We start from the raw sequence: 22,801 nt of genomic DNA on the forward strand, positions 1-22,801 counted from the left end.
CTATCGGTCTTGATTCCAAAACAACGGTTTCCACCCATACTCATCCCGATAGGACTTTACATAATACTCATTTAATGCATCCACAACTATTTCAGATTTACGGAGTGTTACAAATCTATCTTTCACTAACAACTAGGCTTGGTAGAGCCTAACCTCATACCTCGAGGGCCTGAACAAGAAGCAACAATGGCAGCAGGAGGATGAAGTCTATTATAAAGTTTGTCAAAATTAGCAACCTTTAAATATTTTTAAAAAAATATGTATATTTTAACTAGGGATGTTACTACCACTTTATTAGGTATCATTTTTGACGTTTTCCTAACCTTAAAATAGTTTGATAATATTGGATCAATGTTTGGTGTCATTTTCTACCTTTTTTAACCTTAAAAACAGCTTAACGTTGTTGGATCAAAGTTTGATTTTATTAGCTCCGAAGTAATTTAGCCACCACTTCATTAGAACCCGACTCATTAAACGACATAAAATAACTCAATCTTCAATTAATTGCACCTATTAGCACATATTGACCATTTAACCTAAAAAATTGGTAATATGTAAACATCGCAAAAGTAGCTTTTTGATATTTTCTATTCTCTTTTTCTACTAAAGTTTTTATTCGAATTTCTTTCAATTTCTCTCCCTAAACTCCTTATCTCAGTAGACTGATATTCAGGTAAAAGTATGTATATTTATATGCATAATGCCTCACATTTTGCTCATATTCTGTGGAATTTGTATTTGGAATGTAATGGTTTATTCTAATTCATGATATGTTCATGTGTAGGAGTCACCCGGAGGTAATGTGGGACGAAAGTGCACGATTTGAATTAAAAAGGGAACAAAACGATAAAATGGGCCACTGTAGCGCCCTGGGTAGTGCATCGCGCTACCCATGGCGCAGTTTACATATCTGAAAATTTTGGCCAACAGGACAGCGCCAGGGCTAGCGCGACGCGCTACCCTGGACGCAGGGTGACGGGACACTCTCCTACTTCGCTCGGGATAGGATTTTGACGGTCCTACATACCCCAACTCGTATAAAAATAAGTCTAAACCTATTTTGGAGGGGGAGACACCGCTTTGAGAGGAAAACACAAGCACGGAACATTCGAGAGCACGGAAGTCATCGATTCTTCCATCCTTCGTCTAATATTCATAGCTTTTATGGTTGAAAATAATATTTTGATTATTTTCATGAACATGGGTGGCTAAGAACCTCATTATTTTGGGGTTACAGGTCGTTATTGACTATTGTAGTTTGACAGTTGATTTTTTGGCTTGTATTATCATATTAATTTATTTATTCAATCTTGCACTTAATTATTCTATTGTATAGCTAACAATAAGATATTATCTATGAATTTATAGTTGAACTTGAGAGTGGAAACTATAGATTGCATATAGATTGAATAGAGTAAGTTCTTGAATCCGGGCATCGGAGAATAGATTCGCGATTAGGATAGACATATTCTAGTTGCCTTGCTTGGTTATTTTTGCAAGAAATACACACGTGTTCTTGTTAATTCTGATTTTATAGACAAATAGTCTTAGGTTGGCTTGGATAGGCGAGCGAAGCATCGAAAGAACTTCACGAGCATAATAAACTCTGCTAATCTACAAATTAGATATATCAAGTGTGTAAATCAACCGGAAGAACACAATAGGAGAGACATTAATCCCATAATTCCAAAATATTCTCATCACATTGAATTCTTTCTAAGTGTTTGTTTGCTCTACTTGCGGTCTTATTTTCTTATTTGCTTATTAGCTTTGTAGTAATTTATTAATAAAAATCACCATCATTTTCTTCACGACCACTTGAGCAATAATTTATAAATAGTTTAGATTGGACGATAGTTGATCATAAATCTTCGTGGGAACGATACTTTCTTACCACTTTATTACTTGTGGACCGCATATACTTGCGTGTGCATTTGGACCCAACAAGTTTTTGGCGTCGCTGCCGGAGATTTAGAAATTAGCTACTTGTCCGAAATAAGCTTTTATTTATTTTTGTTCAAGATTTTATTTATTTTGTTGTTTCTGACTCTGCATGTGTTCACATTGAATGCTAAGAAGAAGTAACAGTTTGAACAATCTTTTGCCTTTTGATCCTGAACCCGAAAGACTCTTCCACAAGTTAAGGAGGGAGGCAGAAGCAAGAGCAAGAATTGTAGAGTTGGGCATCGTAGTCCAACCACAGCCAATCGAGATGGCAGAAAATGAAGAACGGCCGGTAATTGAGGCCGCAAGGCCTAGTCTCGTGAACATGACTTAGGCTATCGTTGAGCCTGATATAACTGGGCACTTTGAGCTGAAACAGTACATGGTGAAACTGATTCAATCCACATGGCTATTTGTGGGTTTATCGAGTGAAGATCCCCAGAGGCATATACATATTTTTTTTTGATATTAAGAATACATACAACTATCCGAACGTCTCCAAGGACTATGCCAAACTGACTTTGTTTCACTTTTCTTTGATGGGGGAAGCAAAGGAATGGTTAAACAAAGAGCCTGCAAACTCATTCCTCACACGGGATGATCTAGCACGAATATTACTCATCAAATTCTTTTCCACAAAGAAGACAAAGTCACTGAGAAGCCAAATTTTAGGGTTTTAACAATAAGAGGGCGAGACTCTACGTCAGGCCTATGAGAGATATAAAAAGCTACTCAGAGAATGTCCTCATCACCGTCAAACTGATGAAGTGTTGGGACACACTTTTGTGGATTGGTTGGACGAGACCTTCAAATTGAATCTAGACTCAGCTTGTGGAGGAAATTGCATGCAAAAGACATACAGTGAGATTCAGACTATGCTCAACAATTTCACTGCAAACAATCATAACTGGCAAGGTGAGGGTGAACCAAGAAGAATGATTAGACAGAAAGCAGCATGTACACTCGAGCTAGATGAGATGTCAGTCATGCGGGCAGAAATTTTTAAACTTACCAACCAAGTGGCTAAGATAGCAATGGGTCAACGACATCAAATGCAGCAGGTTCAGATGATGGCCATATGTTGTGAAATTTGTGGAGAAGGTCACACGAGTGACCAATGTTCGGTGAATCCAGAATCTATTTATTTTGTGGGCCAGCAGAGTAGAAGTCTAATGAACCAAAATGCACAATATGTGAACATTTCTAATCCCAACTGGAGGAATCACCCCAAACTTCTTATGGGGAGGAAATCAAAGTCAAAATCAAAACCAATACAGAGCCCAAGTAAACTACATCCAAGGCTAGACACCACCACAACAAGCAGAAAAGAGCACAAATGACTTGTTGAAAAAGTTGTTACTTGACAACCAACAACTTAGAACCGACAATCAACAACTTTGGCTTGACAATCAGTAACTCAGGACTAATTTCAGAAATTTGGAGAGGAAATTCGGGAAAGTAGGCTCTAATCAGAATGTTAGGCCTGCTGAAGCACTCCCAAGACACTTAGAAGAATCCCATAGAACACGTGCAAGCAATTAATCTAAGAAGTGGGAGAGAATTGGAGGAACCTCCTTCTCAAAAGCATGTATATGAAAGAGACTTGGTGCCTAAGCTAGTAAAAGAAGACAAAAAGAAGGATAATGAACACATACAAGATATAGAGGTAAGGCCACCATCGCCTTTTCCTCAAAGGTTGCAAAAATCGAAAGATGATTCCAAGTACAAAAAGTTTTTAGATATCTTGAGCCAGGTGCGTGTGAATCTACCTATGGTAGAAGTGATGCAAGAAGTTCCAAAATATGCCAAGTACCCGAGAGACACTGTGGCCGACAAAAGAAGGTTGACAAAGTTAGAAACGTTTGTACTTACTGAGGAGTGAAGTGCTAGAGTATAGAGTAAGCTCCCGCCTAAGTTGAAGGATCCAGGTTGTTTTACAATTTCCTTGGCGATTGGAAAATAGGAGGTTGGTAGAGCCTTGTGCGTTCTGAGAGCGAGCATTAATTTAATGCCACTATCAGTATTCAAGCAGCCTGATCTAGGAGCACCTAGGCCTACTACTATAACTCTACAACTAGCAGATCGGCCATTAGCAGTGCCAGGAGGAATGATTGAAGATGTGCTGATACAAGTGGGGAAGTTCATCATCCCTGCTGATTTCATTATTCTTGACTACCTGACAGATGAAGAAGCGCCTATTATTTTGGGGCGACCATTCCTGGCTACTGGTGGAGCAATTATAGATGTGAGGGAAGGAAAACTGAAGATGAGAGTATGAGATGAGGAAGTCACTTTTAATGTGTACAAGACGCTTAAACTTCCCAAGCATTATGAGGATTTGTGTATGATCTCGGTGGTAGAATCGATTTTTATAGAGCAGGGTCTTTATGTGGAGCCTACTGGCATGGGAAAAAAATCGAGTTAGAATAAGTGGTGTTGTGAGCTGAATGTGTAAAGGTAAAAGAGAAAAGGGTGAGAGAGAAAATAGGAGATTCTCATAGAGCGCGCAAAAAGGCAAAACTCCATGGAAAAAGGGGAAAGCGAAAGCGCCCAGCCTGAGTAGAGTAGTAGAGTCATGCCATGACTAAAAATAAGGTTCTTGTTGGGAGGCAACCCGGCATGTATTTTTTTTTGTTTTAATTTTTTTAGTGTTACGCTTTTTTTATTTTATTTTTGCAGATTAGGGGAAGTCTGAGTACCCGAAATTGAAGCTTAGGAGCATGTTTGAGTTTAAGTGTGGGGTCGTCCCGACCCTTAATACTGAGGATCATATTTCTAGCCAGACCCTAGAGGGTCTCAGGGAGTATTTCTCCTCCTTATTTTAATATCTTTCTCTGTAATCCATGGATCGAGGACTATGCATAATATAAGTGTGGGGTGGGGGAACTACTTTCTGAGTGTACTTGTATAAAAAATTTCTTTCTCATTAGTTTTTTTTACCGTAGTTAGTAGTAGTTAGTTTAGAGTAGCAGAAAATTAATTAAAAAAATGAAAATATGGAAAATCATGTAAAAAAAAATAGGAAAAGCTCGGACTTTATCCGATGATGGACCTCTTGGACAACTTTCTTGAGAAATTAAGGTCCGATTAAAAATACCAAAAGATTTTTTTTTGCTTTTCTTAGGATAGTTAGGTAGTATCCCTTGGTTTTTCTTTGGGCACCGGTTCATTTCCAAGGGTGTAACCTGAAACGAGTATTTTATTTTTTTAAGGAGTAGGATAGGAAGAAAACCGAGTTCCTCTAGATATCTGTTGACATGTTTGGTGTTGGTACATTAGGCTATGGCATGCGTTTTGTCTTCCTGTTATATTTTATTTGAATTGTGATGCCTAAGTAAAATAGATAGCTTAATCTGTGATGCATGTTCTCAGTTGTTTGACTGGTATGTCACCTAGTGCATTATTGCTTAAAATTTCTCAACTATATGTGCTTGTTTGACTTGAGAGTTGAACAGAACCGTCTTGATTGAGTCATGTACAATGTGTGTGTAAGGATTCGTGATATTCTGTGCTATCTTGTGTAGTCTAGAACTTGCCATATGTGTTAGTCAAAGAGAAATCTTTAAGTTGTGCTAGTCTAGAAGATGACGTAGGCAGTTCTTTGCTTGATCATAGATGTACTTATCACTTACAAATAAAATTATCCCATTGCTATCCCCTTTGAGCCTATAGATCTTTTTCTTGGCACCCACATTACAAGTTGTATCCCTAATTTTGTTCTTAACTTAAGCTTGTTGAACCTTTACCTCCGAAGGCACTTAGTCGCTAAAAGAAGTAAGGTGTGAGAATGGGAAGTAACTTTTGAGTGGCCATGGAAGGGCCCACAAGGTGCACTAAAGTTATAAAAAGGCCACTAGCCGATGAACCTTAATGTAAGGGGTGTGCGTAGAAAAAGAAAAAAATAAGAGAAGAAAAAGCAAGGGAAGAAATACAAATAATGTTGATATTCGAAAAGAAAAATAATGCACCTAATCTTTCTAATTCGTGCTAGTGGGGATGTAGAAGTGCTTAATTAAAAAAGGGCTATGCTATGTATGGGTGGTGGCAAGTAATTGGTTGAGAAGAATATGTACTCGATTTTTGAGTGTAGTGTATTAAATTACTTAGGAGGGTTAGTCACTATTCCTAAATGTATCTTACACGTCCCTTAACCTGCATTACAACCCATAAAGTCCTAATTGATTCTAGACTTGGCTAGCTTAGATTAGTAGAGATGTACACTACGGGTACGACCACAGAATGTACATAAATTTTTTTGTGAGAGTGAGTAAATTTTGTTCAATTGTGTGATGTTCTTAATTTATGTTCAAAGTAATATTTGAATGTGTGGACTATTTCTATACTCTCTCTTTTATTTGTTGGTGAGGGCACATGATCTCATGACAGATTGGTAATGTTGTTAACTTCTCTTGTTGTGTGAGTGCGCGAGTTGAGGGTGCTTAGTGGTAACGAGTCAGCTCTTGAGGTAGGACGGTTTATGGGTAGGTTGTTTGAATTGGTTAAATTAAAATATTTATACTTGGGCATTTTTAAAATGGGAAGAATATAAATTTCGTATGTTCATGCTTGATTACTGATATCGACTATAGACAAAGGTAGAGTGTATGATTGGAAAAAAAAATTGTATTGTTCCTCCAGAGTTGATATGTACGTTGTTGGGGTGTAGTTGATAGTTCCATTGCTCGAGGACGAGTGAGAGTTTAAGTGTGGGGTGTTGATATTTGGCTTAAAGTATGTATATTTATATGCATATTGCCTCATATTTTACTAATATTTTGTGAAATCTGGATTTGGAATATAATAATTTATTCTAATTTATGGTATTTTTATGTGTAGGGGCCATCCGAAGGCAATGTGGACGAAAGTGCACGATTTAAAGCAAAAAAGAAACAAAAAAAATGGGCCAGTGTAGCGCCTTGGGTAGTGCATCGCGCTACCCGTGGCGCAGTTTACAGATCTGAAAATTTTGGCCAACAGGCCAGCGCCAGGGCTAGCGCAACGCGTTACCCTGGATGCTGGGTGACGGGACACTCTCCTACTTTGCTCGGGATAGGGTTTTGACGACCCTACACGCCCCAACTCGTATAAAAAGAAGTCTAAACCTATTTTGGAGGGAGAGGCGCCACTTTGAGAGGAAAACACAAGCACCGAACACTCGGGAGCATGAAATTCATCAATTCTTCCATCCTTCATCTAATATTCATAGCTTTTATGGTTGAAAATAATATTTTGATTATTGTCGTGAACATGAGTGGATAAGAACCTCATTATTCTGGGGATATGGGTCATTATTGACTATTGTAGTTTGACAGTTGATTGTTTTGCTTGAATTATCATATTAATTTATTTATTCAATTTTGCATTTAATTATTCTATTGCGTAGTTAACAATAGGATACTATCTACGAATTTATAAGTGAACTCGAAAGTGGGAACTATAGATTGCATATAGGATTGAATAGAGTAAGTTCTTGAATCCAGGCATCGGAGAATAGATTCACGATTAGGATAGACATATTCTATTTGCCTTACTTGGTTATTTTTGCAGGAAATACACATGTGTTCTTGTTAATTTTGATTCTATAGACATATAGTCTTAGGTTGGCTTGGATAGGTGAGCGAAGCGTCGAAAGAACTTCGCGAGCATAATAAATTCTGCTAATCAACAAATTAGTTAAATCAAGTGAGTAAATCAATCAGGAGAACGCAATAAGAGATACATTAATCCCATAACCCTGGAATATTCTCATCTCATTAAATTCTTTCTAAGTGTTTGTTTGCTCTACTTGCGATCTTATTTGCTTATTTCCTTATTAGTTTAGTAGTAATTTAGTTAATAAAGATCACCATTGTTTTCTTCACGACCACTTGAGCAACAAATTTATATATAGTTTAGATTGGACAATAGTTGATCATAAATCCTCGTGGGAATGATACTTTCTCATCTCTTTATTACTTATCGACGACGTATACTTGTGTGTGCGTTTGGACCCAACACATACATGTCTTATAGATCCTTTTTAGGTTGAAATCTTCATTGATATCTCCTCTCCTTTCAGAGATTTGGTCGATGCATCTGCTTTTGTTATTTTCTGTTCTCTTTTTTCTACTAACGTTTTTATTCGAGTTTCTTTCATTTTCTCTCCCCAAACTCTTTATCTCAGTGTACACGTCCTATAGATTCTTCTTCTTCTTTTGAATTTTTCATTGATTTTTGGAAATCACTATTAATAGTGACATGCATAGAGGAAGTGTAACGGTGATATACATGGATATACACTGTTATATACATGATTACACATATGTTGCTTATTACAATTGTGACAATGATTTACAAGAATATACTGTTAGTGTTATGCATGGGGATAACAAGTGTAACAGTGATATACATGGATATACACTACTATACATGGAAGTATACTTGGTGTATAGATGAATATACAAGTAATATGCATGGGGATATATATGTTGCTGGCATGGAATCGTCTGAACTCATGAGATTAAATATTTGGTGAATGTGTATGATTTTCTTGGACGAAACTTCTATAACTTTTTATTCATTTTTCTAATTAGATGTGAAACCAACTTCTGTTGATTCACAGATGATTCACCCTCTTCAATTTCTTTAGGAGACAAATTGTGTTTACAAGTGAAGTTGGATCTGGATTTTCTTTTCTAAGGTGTGTTTTGAGGTATATATCACCAAACTACCAAAGACAGAAAATCAATACTGTTTGAAACTTCACTTCTAGAGCTCATGGATGGGGACAAGCGTGAAGTTGGATCTAGTTTAGAAGGGGACAATATTTTTCCTATTTTTTAGTTCGTTTGATGAGATTTGGCTATCCACTACCTTTTTTTTTTTAAGCTTTAAACGCTAAACCTAATCTTTGGCTAAAACCAATACGTAGTTATTAGGAGGGGTATACACATGTCAATTTTCCTTAATCCTATTGGAGAAAAGTTTGACTTTCTTAACCTTGAATTAATTTAACTACATTGGTTTTCTCGACCATGAAGTAAATTAACTACACTTGAATAAAGTTTAACTTTCTTAACCTTACAGTAGTTTAATTACATAAGAACAGAGTTTGGCTTTCCTATTACCAATCTATACTCTCCAAAAGACACATTTTTGTACCCTCATTTTCCAATTGAGCAAATTTTCTATATGAGAGAATCATTTTTGTTCCCTTGTAATTTAAGTAGTTTTTTTCGTTCAGCACATTACTTCAATGATATTTAAAGCATATTCAAGGTCTACAGTAGCATAGTTTTATCTTTTTGCTAAAAAAAATCCCATATGACCTCTATATTCCCCAAATAAACATTCAATAATTTAAAAATATCAGCTGATAACATCCTTCCCAATCATGAACAACTGCACACTTACCATTCCAAAATATCATCCTTCCCAATCATGAACAACTGCACACTTACTATTCCAAAACAGAAACATTTTTTAATATACTTCTCTCACATCTATTATCAATTCAAAACTGTTTCTTTCATATAATTAGAGCTTACAGAGAAACTTAAGGATTTCAAAAACAAAATTATAAGAAACAAGAACATATTTGGTTCATTGTCGACATAACTTACATAACTGAGATTGTGTGCTTCTTGCTTGTGTTGTATTATAACACTTACGAAATTATCTCCGACTTAAGTTCGTCCGATTTTTCATTCAGGAACATTGTTCTTTAATAAGCTCTTTTCGCGAGCCATAAAAGTCAACCAATCTCCTGGCAGTACAGAAATCATTGATATATGCAAGACTAATTCATAGAAATTACATACACCAAATAAAGAATTGGAGCACAAAAACATAATACATTGAAATATTATGATCTAGCTAAGTTATCCAGGCTCTAGCGAATGATTTTCACCGAGTTAGTTCCTTCTGCCCCGATCACGATGACGATCATGATCATGATAACGTTCACGCTCACGGTCATGAGCTCGATCACCCTCTAATCCTCGCTTTCCTCTATCTTGCTCTTCCCCTCTTCCTCTATTCCGAGAATCTAGTTGCCTCTTTTCATAGCCCCTCTCATTCCTATTGTCTCTGTACCTAACTTCATCTGCATGACCGCCACCATATTCGACCTCATCTTTCTGATCCCTCTTTTCACTCTCCCTCCGATTCCCCTTATCTCCGTGCCTCACTTTATCGGCATGTCTCTTATCATGGTCAGGTCTCTCTCTCCCAGCTTTGTGGTTATCATAATCAGTGTTTCTTCTATAATCCAGATCGTTTCGACCCCTATAATCTCTCTCTTTCTCAACATTTGGTCTCGTCCCACTTCCACGATGCCTCTCTTCAGTTCTGTAATCTTTACTTCTCTCCTCCTGCCTATGGCGTTCATATCCATATCTTTTTCTATCCTTCCGGACTCCATCATCATTCAATTCCCTATGTTTAGGATTGTGATTTTCTTGATGTTTCCCATCTTCATAATCTCTTCCTCTCTTATTTCCTTTTGGACTTCCAACAGCATCTTCGTCAAATACCATTTCATACCTTGAATTAAATGTTTACAAAAGTTAAAAAGGAAGCTTTAGAGAGATAAAAAGGAGGAATGAGGTGTGGGTCACTTATTCCTACTAACCTTGAGTTACCATCTCCGCCGCGCTGCTTGTTGTCTTCTTTTAGTACATAGTTCGACTGCTGTTTGGTGGCATCACCAGTGCAGTCTTTAGCCACGTGATCAAGAGAACCACATTTGAAGCAACCTCTTCCTGAAATAAATAAATGCTATCGATCAGCTTTAATTGGCAGCGGGGCTGCAACAATGTTGCTTGCTATCCAATGTCCCAAAAGTGCAGATACATATAAGAAAGGTATTTTGGAACTACTTTCAAATGAAAGTTCTCATAGAAAGATAGAAAGATATCAATAAGCAAGCTCACAGGGGGATAATTTACTTGAGATTGTGGGGAAAATATTGCTTGCAAGCTCACAGAGGGATACTTTAGGCTGGAAAGGCAGCAGGGATGGAAACTTTTCAGTGAAATCTTGTTATTAGACTCTGATGAGGAACGTGGCTGGGGATGGTGCTATAGGGCCCTGGAAAATGATTTGGATACAAAATAGCTTTCTTTGGATGGGCTGTAGCAGACGAAGCTTGTCTGATGCAGGAAAAATTACAAAGAAGAGGTTTTAACTAATGTAGCTGGTGCTATAATTGCAAAAAAATATATATATATATAATGAGACAGTTGATCACTTGCTAATAAACTGCAATTTTGTGTGGCAGAATTGGTGTAACTTAATCTTACGGAATTCAGTAGGTTATGCCAGCCAATGTGAAACCAGCGCTCTGTAGTTGAGTTCTAAAAGAAGCAGAAGGTATGGAAGACCACTCCTTTGTGAATAATGTGGACAGTTTGGTTAGAGAGAAATCGAAGACGCTTGAAAGGGAAAGAGGAGAACGTTGCTTTAGTTAAAAGCAGATATATCAGACTTTGAAAATTTGGTGTAATGCTGATTAATACTGGAATCATTAGCGGTAATGATACTGTTAATGAAATATGCATACAATAGCGGATTTCGTTCTATTAAATTCACTATCCATTATGAGCCAATAGCCTACAGGCTTGCCAGCGGACTTGCTTGACCCTTGCCGTGTAGGTAAAGCTAGAAGAGCCTCATTGGCTTTTTTAATCCTTACAGCTATAAGAGGATTTCCACCCAGCATGTTATTGTACTTGCTCAGTATCATCTTGGTATTGAGATCTGTTAAAAAACCTACTTTTACCTATCAAACAGAATAAAGCAATCTATCACCACATTTGGCAACCTTGAGGGAAAAGTTCCTATAGGATAACCTGTTCAATGTAACTCATTTAAGGAACATAATCTGTCAATTGGTTACACCAACTGAAACAGTAATTAATTTTAAGGAACCACATGGCACAATAATGACACTGAATAGAAGTATCAACAGTAACTACTAAAATGAAGTTATGATCCTAAAAAGCTTAAATCCAAAATTCACTTGCATTGATGCGAAAATCAGACTAACATCTACACAGATGAGCAAAGACTATCTGATATCAAATTCAAAATGCTGTACAGCCAGATGACATCATCTTACTATAGCACTCAGTTTCTAATACAAATAAATCCCATTCAGAATTGACTAGACAAACACATTACACGATGTGCAAAGTTTACCTTTACCCAATTGGTCTTTGCGTCGATATTGGGACCACAGCTTTGCAACACTCTGGCTGAAATCAACATGTATCCTTCGATCATCAATTAGAGTATTATCCATCTATGAAAAACAGCAAAAGTTAGTCATCTAAATCATAGTTCTCCCACCATGTATGTCGCTACCTTCTAATTAAATATTAAAAAACACACAACTTCAATGTTCACGTAACAAGTTAATAAGAATAAAAGAACAAAACAAGCTAGATGGGAATGCACACCATTTTCAAGTTCTACCACATATTTCATCACACCAAAGGTTACAAAGATTTCACTTTAGTTCACACCTCTTGTATCCATTGTAAACCAAAAAGTGACATGGTGTCCTCATATGTTCCTCAACTAAGATGCTTCGGATAAACACTATAAACTTGACTTAGGAAAAATAAATGATCAACAAGACATTCCATTTGAGTAGAAAACGCAATTTTCTATCGAAAGGAGGAAGCAAAAAGAGAATATCCAAATTAGCAGAATCTCGTTCATTCAGTTTGGACTTTGGAAGGCAGCCACCTCATATGTAACGCTACCGCGAAAGATAAGGTTGTGCTTAAACCACTTGCAACTCGATTTCATTAGTATTACACTCCTCTTTCTTCCCTTTTTATCCCTTTTCATCTCCCTGGTCATATCCCAAGGGAAACGGAAAAATAACATGTTTACAACCTGTAGCTTATGATGCCATAGAGATCAAAAGGTTCAGGAATAAAAAAGGGGAAAAGAACCCCATGTACAATCTAAATCACTATATGCCACAGGGTGATATAACCTCTGAATCAGTCAAATCGTTACCTACACTGAGTGAGATATACATCTTAGATTTGTTCTGAGTTCACAAAGAGAAACTCTAAGCTTTTTTTTTTTGAACAGGTAAAGATGTAATTCTATTAAAATCAGAAAGCTGGCACTAAGATGGTGCCAGCGAATTGCAATGTTTGAAACCTTCCTGAGCAAAAACAAAAAAAAAAGAAGAGAAGGTTCCACCTATATAAGCACATATTCCTGTAGTGAGGAATGTAGAGTCAAGCATGCTACTTCCGTTATTTATATCCTGAAGATTAGCCCAAAAAGCCAAAAGCCATAAGAGAAATTCTAAGTTTTATGTTATTCAAGAATGGGATCTATAGAAAACAATCTCTTCATACATTAAGCAGACAAGTTGTGGAAACATGTATATCAAGCATTATATCATTATATATCAAGCATGCTTCTATAAACAACAGCCATAATAATGCCCACCAATTAGGATCTTTGAAAATCAATCTTTGCAATCACATTCAACAATGGTATCTCATACACATTATATAATTTTAAAAAGGCCTAGTAGTATGGGTGCTGCATTATCAGTATTGGATTTCCTCACACTTAGCATCAAGATCATACAGTACCAAAAGGAGAAGTGTCCGTTAAATGAGATACATCCTAACACCAGCATTCAGTTTTCACATTAAATTTGGAGGCTCATAAGTACGAACATTTTAAGCCATTTGAAAAATAGATACAATTAATTATGCAGAGCTAGTTCTTCTTTAGTACCTTATAATATGCTTGTTCACAGGCCTCTTTGTCCTCAAACTCTGGCAAAATAAGAAGTTATACAATCAATACAAAAGGAAAAACAAAGGGAAGTAAGCATTCACTTGCACTATGATTAATTGGGTTAAATGAAGAGAGGAAGAAAAACAACATAGCTAAACACTATCCAGTTTAGCAGTTACGCAAACAGAGAAGAGGAAACAAAAGTGAAGATATGAAACCCTCTCTACAAGTTCTGTCCCCTTTCCTGCCTTCTCTTCTCTAATCTCCTCAAAGCTCGTGCAAAAGAGTTATACCCCAACATTCTGTTGTTTTTCTTTCATATACTTCAATCCAAAGAAGCCCTAATGTTGACATGGGTTATTCCTAGTGAGGGTGAGAAGAGTAGAGTATCACTGGTAAAGGTAACACAGGTTATAATATGATCAGTGGTGAAGCAAACAAATAAGGTTTTGTATCAGTGGTGATACATACCTTGTGTTTAGAAACGTCTTGGCTGAGAATGTAAAGCAGGTCAGGCATTCTTAATGGAAATAAGATTACATTGAGAGGGAAAGGACAGAGAATTGTGATGGCATTCACCACCTTAGATAATGATCAAGGTGTTGTCCATTAACAATAGATCGTCATTTCCGACAAAATAGCAGGTAACAATAAAATCAATTGGAGATCAAGGTGTTATTTTCAGCTACGAGTAGCATACAGCTAGAGGAGGTTATCAATCAAAGATTTTAGAATCATCCTGATCAGATTACTATTGAGAACTTTGCATCGGACAATGTTGATAAAGTAGTATACATATTGGTATTGTTTTCAAAAGTATAGGGGACAGGGATATTGTGTTAGGTGATTTGGAGCACTTTGAAAGTCGTCGAGATTTTGGTTATTGTAGGCGTATTAAAATTGAGGAGGTCGAGGGGGCTATGCGTAAGATGAGCAGGGGAAGAGCGACCCGGCCAGATGAAATTCCTGTGGAATTTGGAAGAGCCGGCAAGGCAGGCTTGGAATGGGTCACTGGGTTATTTAACGTTATTTTTAGGACGAAGAAGATGCCTGAAGAATAGAGGTGCAGTTCGATGATTCTATTGTACAAGAACAAGGGTGATATCCAAAATCGCAACTATAAGGGTATCAAGCTACTAATCCACACTATGAAAGTTTGGGAGAGGGTGGTGGAAGCGAGGGTGAGGAGGAGTGTATCTATTTCCAAAAACCAGTTCGAATTCATGCCGGGGCGTTCGACTACGGAAGTCATTCACCTCGTAAGGAGGTTGGCGGAGCTGTATAGGGATAGGAAGAGGAACTTGCATATGGTGTTCATTGATTAGAGAAGGCATACAACAAAGTCCCAAGGGGGGTTTTATGGAGATGTTTGGAGGCTATAGGTGTTCATGTTGCTTACACTAAGGTGATTAAGGACATATATGATGGAGCTAAGACCCGAGTGAGGGCTGGGGGGAGGGAGGGGCGACTCAGACCACTTTCAAGGGGTTGCACTAGGGATCAGTTCTCAACCCATTTTTATTTATCTTGGTGATGGACACACTAACGCGCCACATTCAAGGGGAGGTATCATTGTGTATGTTATTTGCAGATGATATTGTACTGATTGACGAGACGCGAGGCGGTGTTAACGCGAGACTGGAGGTTTGGAGACAGAACCTAGAGTAGGGGTGTTCGTCGGTCGGTACGGTACGGTATTTAGACATTTCAGTTGGTATTTTCGGTATTCGGTATCGTAAAATGCTATACCAATATCGTACCTAATTAAATTCGGTATGGTTCGGTTTCGATTCGTTAACTTCGGTTTATTCGGTTTGAATACTAACTAGTGCATAGAGTCATAGACAGTAATATTCTTAATTAAAGTACTCAAAAGTACAAAACTAAAAACGTTTGTTGACAAAAGTTGTGTCCAAAACCAGCAAATACCAACCTAGAGAGAGAAAACTTAAAGAAATATCTTGTTACTTGCTTAGAGTTAATTGATGAACTTAGAGAATAAAGAAAAGTAAAATTTTAGATTTCTTATATTTATGTTATAATTAATAAAATGTGTATTGTGTAATATAATATATATTTCGGTACGGTATCGATATTTTGGTATTTCATTTTAAAATACCAAATACCATACCTAATACCAATTTTTTTTTAAAACTTAAACCAAATACCATACCGAATACCAAAATATCGAATACCGAATACCAAAATTTTCGGTTTCGGTACGGTAATTCGGTATTTACCAAATTATGCACAGCCCTAACCTAGAGTCTAAAGGGTTCAAATTGAGTAGGACCAAGACAAGATAGTTGGAGTGCAAGTTGAGTGACGGGACCAGTGAAACAGACGTAGATGTGAGGCTTGATACACAAGTTATCTCTAAGAGAGATAATTTCAAGTATCTTGGGTCTACTATCCAAGGAAATTGGGAGATTGACGAGGATGTTATACATCGTATTGGAGCGGGGTGGATGAAGTAGAGGCTAGCATCCGGTATTTTATGTGATAAAAATGTGCCACCTAAACTTAAAGGCAAGTTTTACAGAGTGGTGGTTAGACCGACTATGTTGTATGGGGTTGAGTGTTGGCCAGTCAAGAACTCGCATGTCCAGAAGATGAAAGCAGCAGAGATGAGGATGTTGAGGTGGATGTACGGGCATCTCAGGATGGATAAGATTAGGAATGAAGATATCCGGACCAGAGTGGGAGTGTCCCTGATAGAGGACAAAATGCGGGAAGCTAGGCTTAGATGGTTTTGGCATGTGAAGAGGAGAAACGCATATGCCCCAGTAAAGAGGTGTGAGAGGTTGGCACTAGAGAGGCTGAGAAGAGGTAGAGGTAGGCCAAAAAAGTATTGGGGAGAGGCGATTAGGCAGGATATAATGTTACTTCAGCTTACCGAGGACATGACCCTTGATAAGAAGGTGTGGAGGTCGAGAATCAAGGTAGACGGCTAGTAGGTAGTCGAGAGTATTAGTGTTAGTCTTGTATTCTATAATTGTTAGATTGTTTTTAGTATTACTTGTTGTGTTGTTCCTTTCGCTTCGTTTTCTTACTATCTTGTTGTTACTGCTTGGTGCAACTGCTTTTTTTTTCGTCTTTCGCGAGTCGGATGTCTATCGGAAACAACCTCTCTATCTTCAAGGTAGGGGTAAGGTCTGCATACACACTACACTCCCCAGACCCCACTTGTGGGATTACACTGGGTTTGTTGTTATTGTATATAGGTAGGAGTATCGGGCAAACATAACTGGTCATCCATGGTTCAGATAATGTAGAGAACTTTTCCTTGAATAGTGCAATACTAAAAGATCTTCCCAACGAAAGTGGCCGGTCAACACCAGTTCCTCTCTTAAGAGGTTTTTGACACCCTTGATGAGCAGCAAAAGGTACTGATACTATGTAGCACGCCTAGACTTGTTGGAAAGCATGGGAAACTCACATCACTTCCTTAGAGTTTAAGATTATGGAGACAAACACATTACCGGGTGAAGAACCAGCAATAAGATGCACGTATTTTTGTTAAGCTTTATTACCTCACAAATTTTTAGTGGAATCTTAAACTTACCAATGAAAGCATAGCAGAGGCTATCCCCAGTCTTGAAGTCCCTAATAATTTCAGCACTGAGGAGAACACGTAATAAGAGATGAGAGAAATTTCAACACATATTGGCACTAAACTAAGAATACATAGCATGTAAAATATTCAAAATATGAGGCAGTTAACAACTTACGATGTCACGGTTCCAAAGCGTGAGAAGATTGTATACAGGTCTTCATCCTGCATGGAAAAATATTGTCTGATAGTACCAGAAAGAAAGATGGCATACATGTTCAAAAAATTGGAAGATCAAGAACTAAAGCTTAGACAATCTCTTTCCTTTAAAAAAACTAAGAGCAAGAATAAAGCAGGTACTTACTTCAGTAACTGGATTTAATTTACAAACAAACAGCACATTGTCAGGAGGCTTTATCTCAGCATCAGGAATATCTCCTACCTGTGACACGAGTTAGCATGATTACAATTTGGAAGGCCTACAATTTTTGAATGATCAAACAGTTTGCAAAAGTTCTTACACTTTCAAGTACTACTGCTCGGGAATGTGCTTCTTTTGCATGCAGAACCTCCTCAAGTTCTTGTATACCTAGTTGCTCATCCATTGGCACCCAATCATCTTCTAGTCGCACATCATCTTCAACCTAAAAAGATAGAAAGATGTAAGGACATGAAAAAGGGTAATTGCTTGACTAAGTGGACAATGAAAATGGTAGGGATATTATTACATATCTTCTTTTATGAAAATTTCATTGCCAAGGAAGACGGTTATAAGGAAGAGCCTTAGGTCCCACCCTGTGATCACATCATGTGTGCGAGCCATGCAGTCTCATTCGAGATCAGGAAGGGAATCGCGAAACATGCCTATTGTTTTACACCAAGAAAGAAAGACTGCTGTATGCAATACATATTATGCTAAGTAAAAAATAACTTTGATTCTTGTTGGAATTACACAATTATATAAATACACATCGAACAACAGTACTCTACCATTCTTTTCAGATCAAAACCCAGATACAAATTCATTGACTAAATATGGAAGCAGCAAAATTTTGTCAGATAGTGCAAAACCTAAATAATCTCTACCATAATCCTCTAGCAAAAAGACCAATCTAAAAACAAGCAATACGGCTCTCATGATCTATTGGATGATGTTTAATTGTTAAAATTCCCCACAAGAAACAAGCTTTGCTGTAGACAAAATTCTTTGTCTGGAACTGTGAGTTCTAGTTTATTCTATTTTTTGTAGAATTCATTGACACCCCATACTCAAGATAACCTGATTATCTTGACAAACTAACTTTTAAAGGACATCGTTATATCAAGCTAAGGAACTGGTTCACAAATTAAAAGGATAAAAGAAAAAAACGAAAACAGACAACAAAGCTTTTGCAGAGTCTCTAGGTGCATAACCTACAGTTCAAAACTTCAAAGTTTGTTCATGTACTCTTTAAGATATGCAGCATCAAAGGAATGAACTTCAGATAATACTGTTGCATATCTCTACTAGCATAATCTTATTGCGCAAAGAAGGACAAACTAAAGCACTTCAAATTCTATGGTTTTATACTTGATGATGCATAAAAACTCATGGAGGTGAACACGTGGACTGGTAATATACTTGATGATGCATAAAAACTCATGGGGTGAATAAGTGGACTGTTAATTTCTACATTCTTTACCTCATCTTTTGGCTTCCCTTCAGGTGAGGCATCTGGAATCAAGTCGCTTAGCTGGGCAGGATCGTCGAAAGGATCGTCCAATATGTAAGTGTGTTTGATTCTGAAGAGTGGACATTATCAATTAGAAGAGATCTACTAAATGGAGAAAAGAGGAGCATACAGTACATCAACAACGAACCGGATATTTTTAAATGGCCTGCCCTTCTCATCCACATAAGCTTCATTTATCCTATTTAATGTGTCCAGCCCTTCTGCAATCTCTCCAAAAACCTAACAGAACAAATTCCATTGATCAAAATGTCAAGGACTTGGAGATAGTAACAACTTTAAGAGAACACACAGGAATTATCTAATCATTAGACGCTTCTTCCTCGTATTATTCACAAAGAAGTCAACATTAATAACAACGAGAGAACACGAATGCTATAGAATATAAATCTCAAATTAGGCAAAACTTGGCAGAAAAAACAAGGTATTCAAAGAAAAAATATATAAAAATATTTTCTTTCTTTTAGATAACCAAGAAATCCCCCTAAGCCAGTGGCGCACGATTCAAAATTCGGTGGATAATGGGCCGGCCCCAATATAAAGATATTTCCTTGACTTGTCATTAGTGATGCCACTGTACAGATATACTATAGCACTCAGAAATTATGCATCATGTTCAGACCATAAAGAACATACCGAATAAAAGGTTGTTGATACTAGCTATAAGTTTTAGACAACAAAAAAAAGCATAGTACCAATATCATTATAAATGAGTGAATTTATTTTCAGAAAATCACAGGTTTTGCTCATCAGGAAACTGCTTCGCCAAAAATTTAACCCAACATAGTGAACAATTCACAAGAAGATGGAAGAGAAAGATTTAAGTGATCTTGGTAGGAGCAAGCAGGAAAAGTTTGAAATTAAGATATGATAACTTGGCCTCTACCTGAAGTACTTTAGGCTAAAAAATTAAAAATCACAAAATGGAGGCCAGTAAGTATCAGAAGTTATCTTGCAAAGTAGCTTTTTTCATGTTATCACTCCTAATGAGTTTCACAAAAATATTCTAGAATAGGATTCTCCATATAGAATCTCGAGTAACATCAAAAAACAGAACCTCTCATAAAAAGAATCCCTATTTGGCTCTACTTTTCATATCACCTGAAAAAGATATCAGTACTAAACTGGATCCTTAAATTTTTTCATCGGAAGGTGTATATTGGTATTTTGTGTTATTGCTATCATAATACCTCCTACCTACTCGGATGCAGGTAAAACAAAGTCGATAGAAACAATGACCTTAATGCATGTGAAAACACTGTATTAGCTAAGAAATTCTCATATCTTCGTGCTACTGCGATAAACAAATAAGGAAATGCTCTTAGTGCCGAAAACATGGTGAAATGTTAGGGCAGCTGACAGAGAAATTAATAGTGCATTGGATAAAGGATATAAGTCAGCGTTGATGCACCTAATAGAACAAAGAGGATGAATGGATGAATAAAATTCAGGACAGAAATACTCACGGTGTGCTTCCCATCAAGGTAGTCGAGATCATCACGCAGCGTGATATAGAACTGAAAACCCGAAAAAAGAAAGGAGAAGAATGCCATAACTATGTTATGATATATTACAAGCTATGATCATTCAAAAGGGCCACACTGTATTGAAAGCTAATGTGAAAGAAAAGTACAAGACCTGAGAAGCATTTAAGTTCTCCCCAGCGCTAACCATGGCTACAGTTCCCATCTTTGAATGCTTCAAGTCCAAATGAATCTCGTCTCCAAAGAACCGAGCCTGCTCACCGTATAAAAATCTGAAAACGCATTGAGTCATATGATCAAGCTTATGTGAAATTTCATAGCCTTACTGCATCAAAAGACAATCCAAGACAACCCCCCGTCCCCCCAAAAAAACAATTAACAGATATAAATGATCCAGGGGTAGACAACAGATGATTCAAGCCATTACTTGGAAGATAAGCCACTGAATAGGAGACAATAGATGGATAGCCAACTGGAAAGGATCCTCCGCCTCCAACCACGAAGTTGGGGCTCGAGTCACCGGTGGGTGAAAGTGGGAAAGGCCACTGTTGGCCCTTAGGTGGGATTTTTTTTTTTTTCGTGGGTTGGGGGGGAGGGTTGTCCGTCATATCAAAGGAAAGAAAAAACCATTGAAAAAAGCAAATTTAGAACATTTACAACTATTGACTTACTTGTATACTGAATCGCCCCCCGACCCTGTTCCAGTGGGATCTCCAGTCTGGGCAGTGAAATCCTTCTGAACCGTGTGAAAGAGGCAGCCATTATAATACTTAATCCTACATTATTAAAGGGTAGGTTTATTAGTTTAATGCTCCTTAGACATATATGTAGCCGTTTTACATACTGTTTTCATCGTGAATGCACTCAGATACTACTGCGTTATTGTACGTTGTACGAAAGTAAGAGAATGTACACAGTACACACTCATATAGTTATGGCCCTCTGGGCACAGCTGTATGGAATAGAATGAAGGCTTGCATAAGAAAAGGTACCAACTTTGACACATGATTCAAAAGTAGACAATTTGGATCTAATAAAATCAACGAGACAAAACTAAGCCAAGGGGAAAAGCTATGATCGGAAAACACAAAAACTAAAAGAAGGAAACTTGAACTAAGAAATCAAAGATTTAAAAAAAAACTTTGAGTGTTGGTGCAATCATTTTTTTTTCCAATGACCCCGGAATGTATTTTATGATTGTATTATTCAAAGAAAGCCTGTGAGCTATATGCAGATCCTCTACGGTTCAATTTGTTAGTTTTAATTCAATAAAGTATACAGAAATTCACATACTATTAGCTATTTTGCGGCAGTAAATTCATCGTTAGCATATTGAAATTAAATAAATAGGTTTCTGGTTGGCATGAATACAACACAGGATTTGCAACGAAGTGAACGAATTTCTCAAATTTATTCGAAAATCGTAGCTTAATTCTGCGAATAGACGTGTTTAAACGAAATAATGATAGCCGCTGAGTCCGGTTCAATATAAGCGAAAATATTACTGGACTTACTTGCACAATTTCAAAAAATTCTTGCATGTCAAAGAGCAGCGATCTGTAAACAAGTCCAGTACCATCTCTCCCAAACTCGTCACTATCATTACCGACATTTTTTCTGTAAGGACGGAGGGAAGAAGGAGAGGAAAGGTTTGCGAAGAGGGTTTTGGCTTTTGCAGCTATGTGAGTTGCGGATGACAAGAAGGCCAATGACAATATTATTTAGTATATGCATATATTTTTATTGGTAGTTTTTTTTTTTTTTTAAATTTGACTACAAAAGAGATATACAAAATGTAATATAAAATATGTATTTTGTTTAAATCATATAAACTTAAGTAAATTTTGTTTTTAATTTTAAAACTAGCTTTCATAAAAGACTTAGGGAAAAATAAAGTTTTTAAGAAGAATAATGTGTCATGTTGTTGGTTTATCCCGAGCTATTAATTTCATGATTGTTACTCATAATAGATGTTTAATTATAAGTATAAACAAAAATAAGTTTGTATAAAAATTCATATTATTTTATACAACATTTAGTATGAAGTATAAAACCCTATATTCGCATAATTTCATACGGCGTTTGATTTTTAGTATTAAAATTCACATAAGTTTTGCGGATTTTAATATCGAAAATTAAATATTGTATAGATGCACATACAACCCCATAGAGTTGGCAAGTAAAAAAGGTCACTTAGATATATCAACTAAACCTATTAGACACTCCGATTGCATTTAAAGTGTGTCTATTGAACACAAAATGACAAAATGCTAACATAGCAAAAGGAGTATTATTCACTTCCCTTAAGCGTCGAGCTATCACAACCTCTACAG

At 36.9% G+C, this 22,801-nt stretch overlaps 1 protein-coding gene and 1 non-coding gene across 2 annotated transcripts; both read right to left on the reverse strand.

Annotated features, from left to right (window-relative positions):
• Positions 1 to 2,594: 2,594 nt before the first annotated feature.
• LOC142164427 (small nucleolar RNA R71) lies at positions 2,595 to 2,701 on the reverse strand. Its single transcript, XR_012695198.1, has one exon. It is a non-coding gene; the product is annotated as a small nucleolar RNA R71 (small nucleolar RNA).
• A 6,896-nt stretch (positions 2,702 to 9,597) lies between these two features.
• On the reverse strand, positions 9,598 to 22,241 carry LOC107782644 (peptidyl-prolyl cis-trans isomerase CYP59). Its single transcript, XM_075221724.1, has 14 exons — positions 21,983 to 22,241; positions 21,140 to 21,244; positions 20,623 to 20,740; positions 20,451 to 20,501; positions 19,115 to 19,206; positions 18,937 to 19,036; positions 17,776 to 17,898; positions 17,619 to 17,696; positions 17,433 to 17,479; positions 17,267 to 17,322; positions 13,699 to 13,739; positions 12,124 to 12,226; positions 10,556 to 10,685; positions 9,598 to 10,467 (listed from the first exon to the last, which is right to left on the reverse strand). Exons 1-14 carry the CDS (start codon positions 22,078 to 22,080, stop codon positions 9,837 to 9,839), a joined length of 1,773 nt encoding a protein of 590 aa, XP_075077825.1. The 5' UTR covers positions 22,081 to 22,241; the 3' UTR covers positions 9,598 to 9,836.
• Positions 22,242 to 22,801: the final 560 nt, after the last annotated feature.

Source organism: Nicotiana tabacum, chromosome 9 (genome assembly GCF_000715075.1).
Source record: "Nicotiana tabacum cultivar K326 chromosome 9, ASM71507v2, whole genome shotgun sequence".
NCBI lineage: Eukaryota > Viridiplantae > Streptophyta > Magnoliopsida > Solanales > Solanaceae > Nicotiana > Nicotiana tabacum.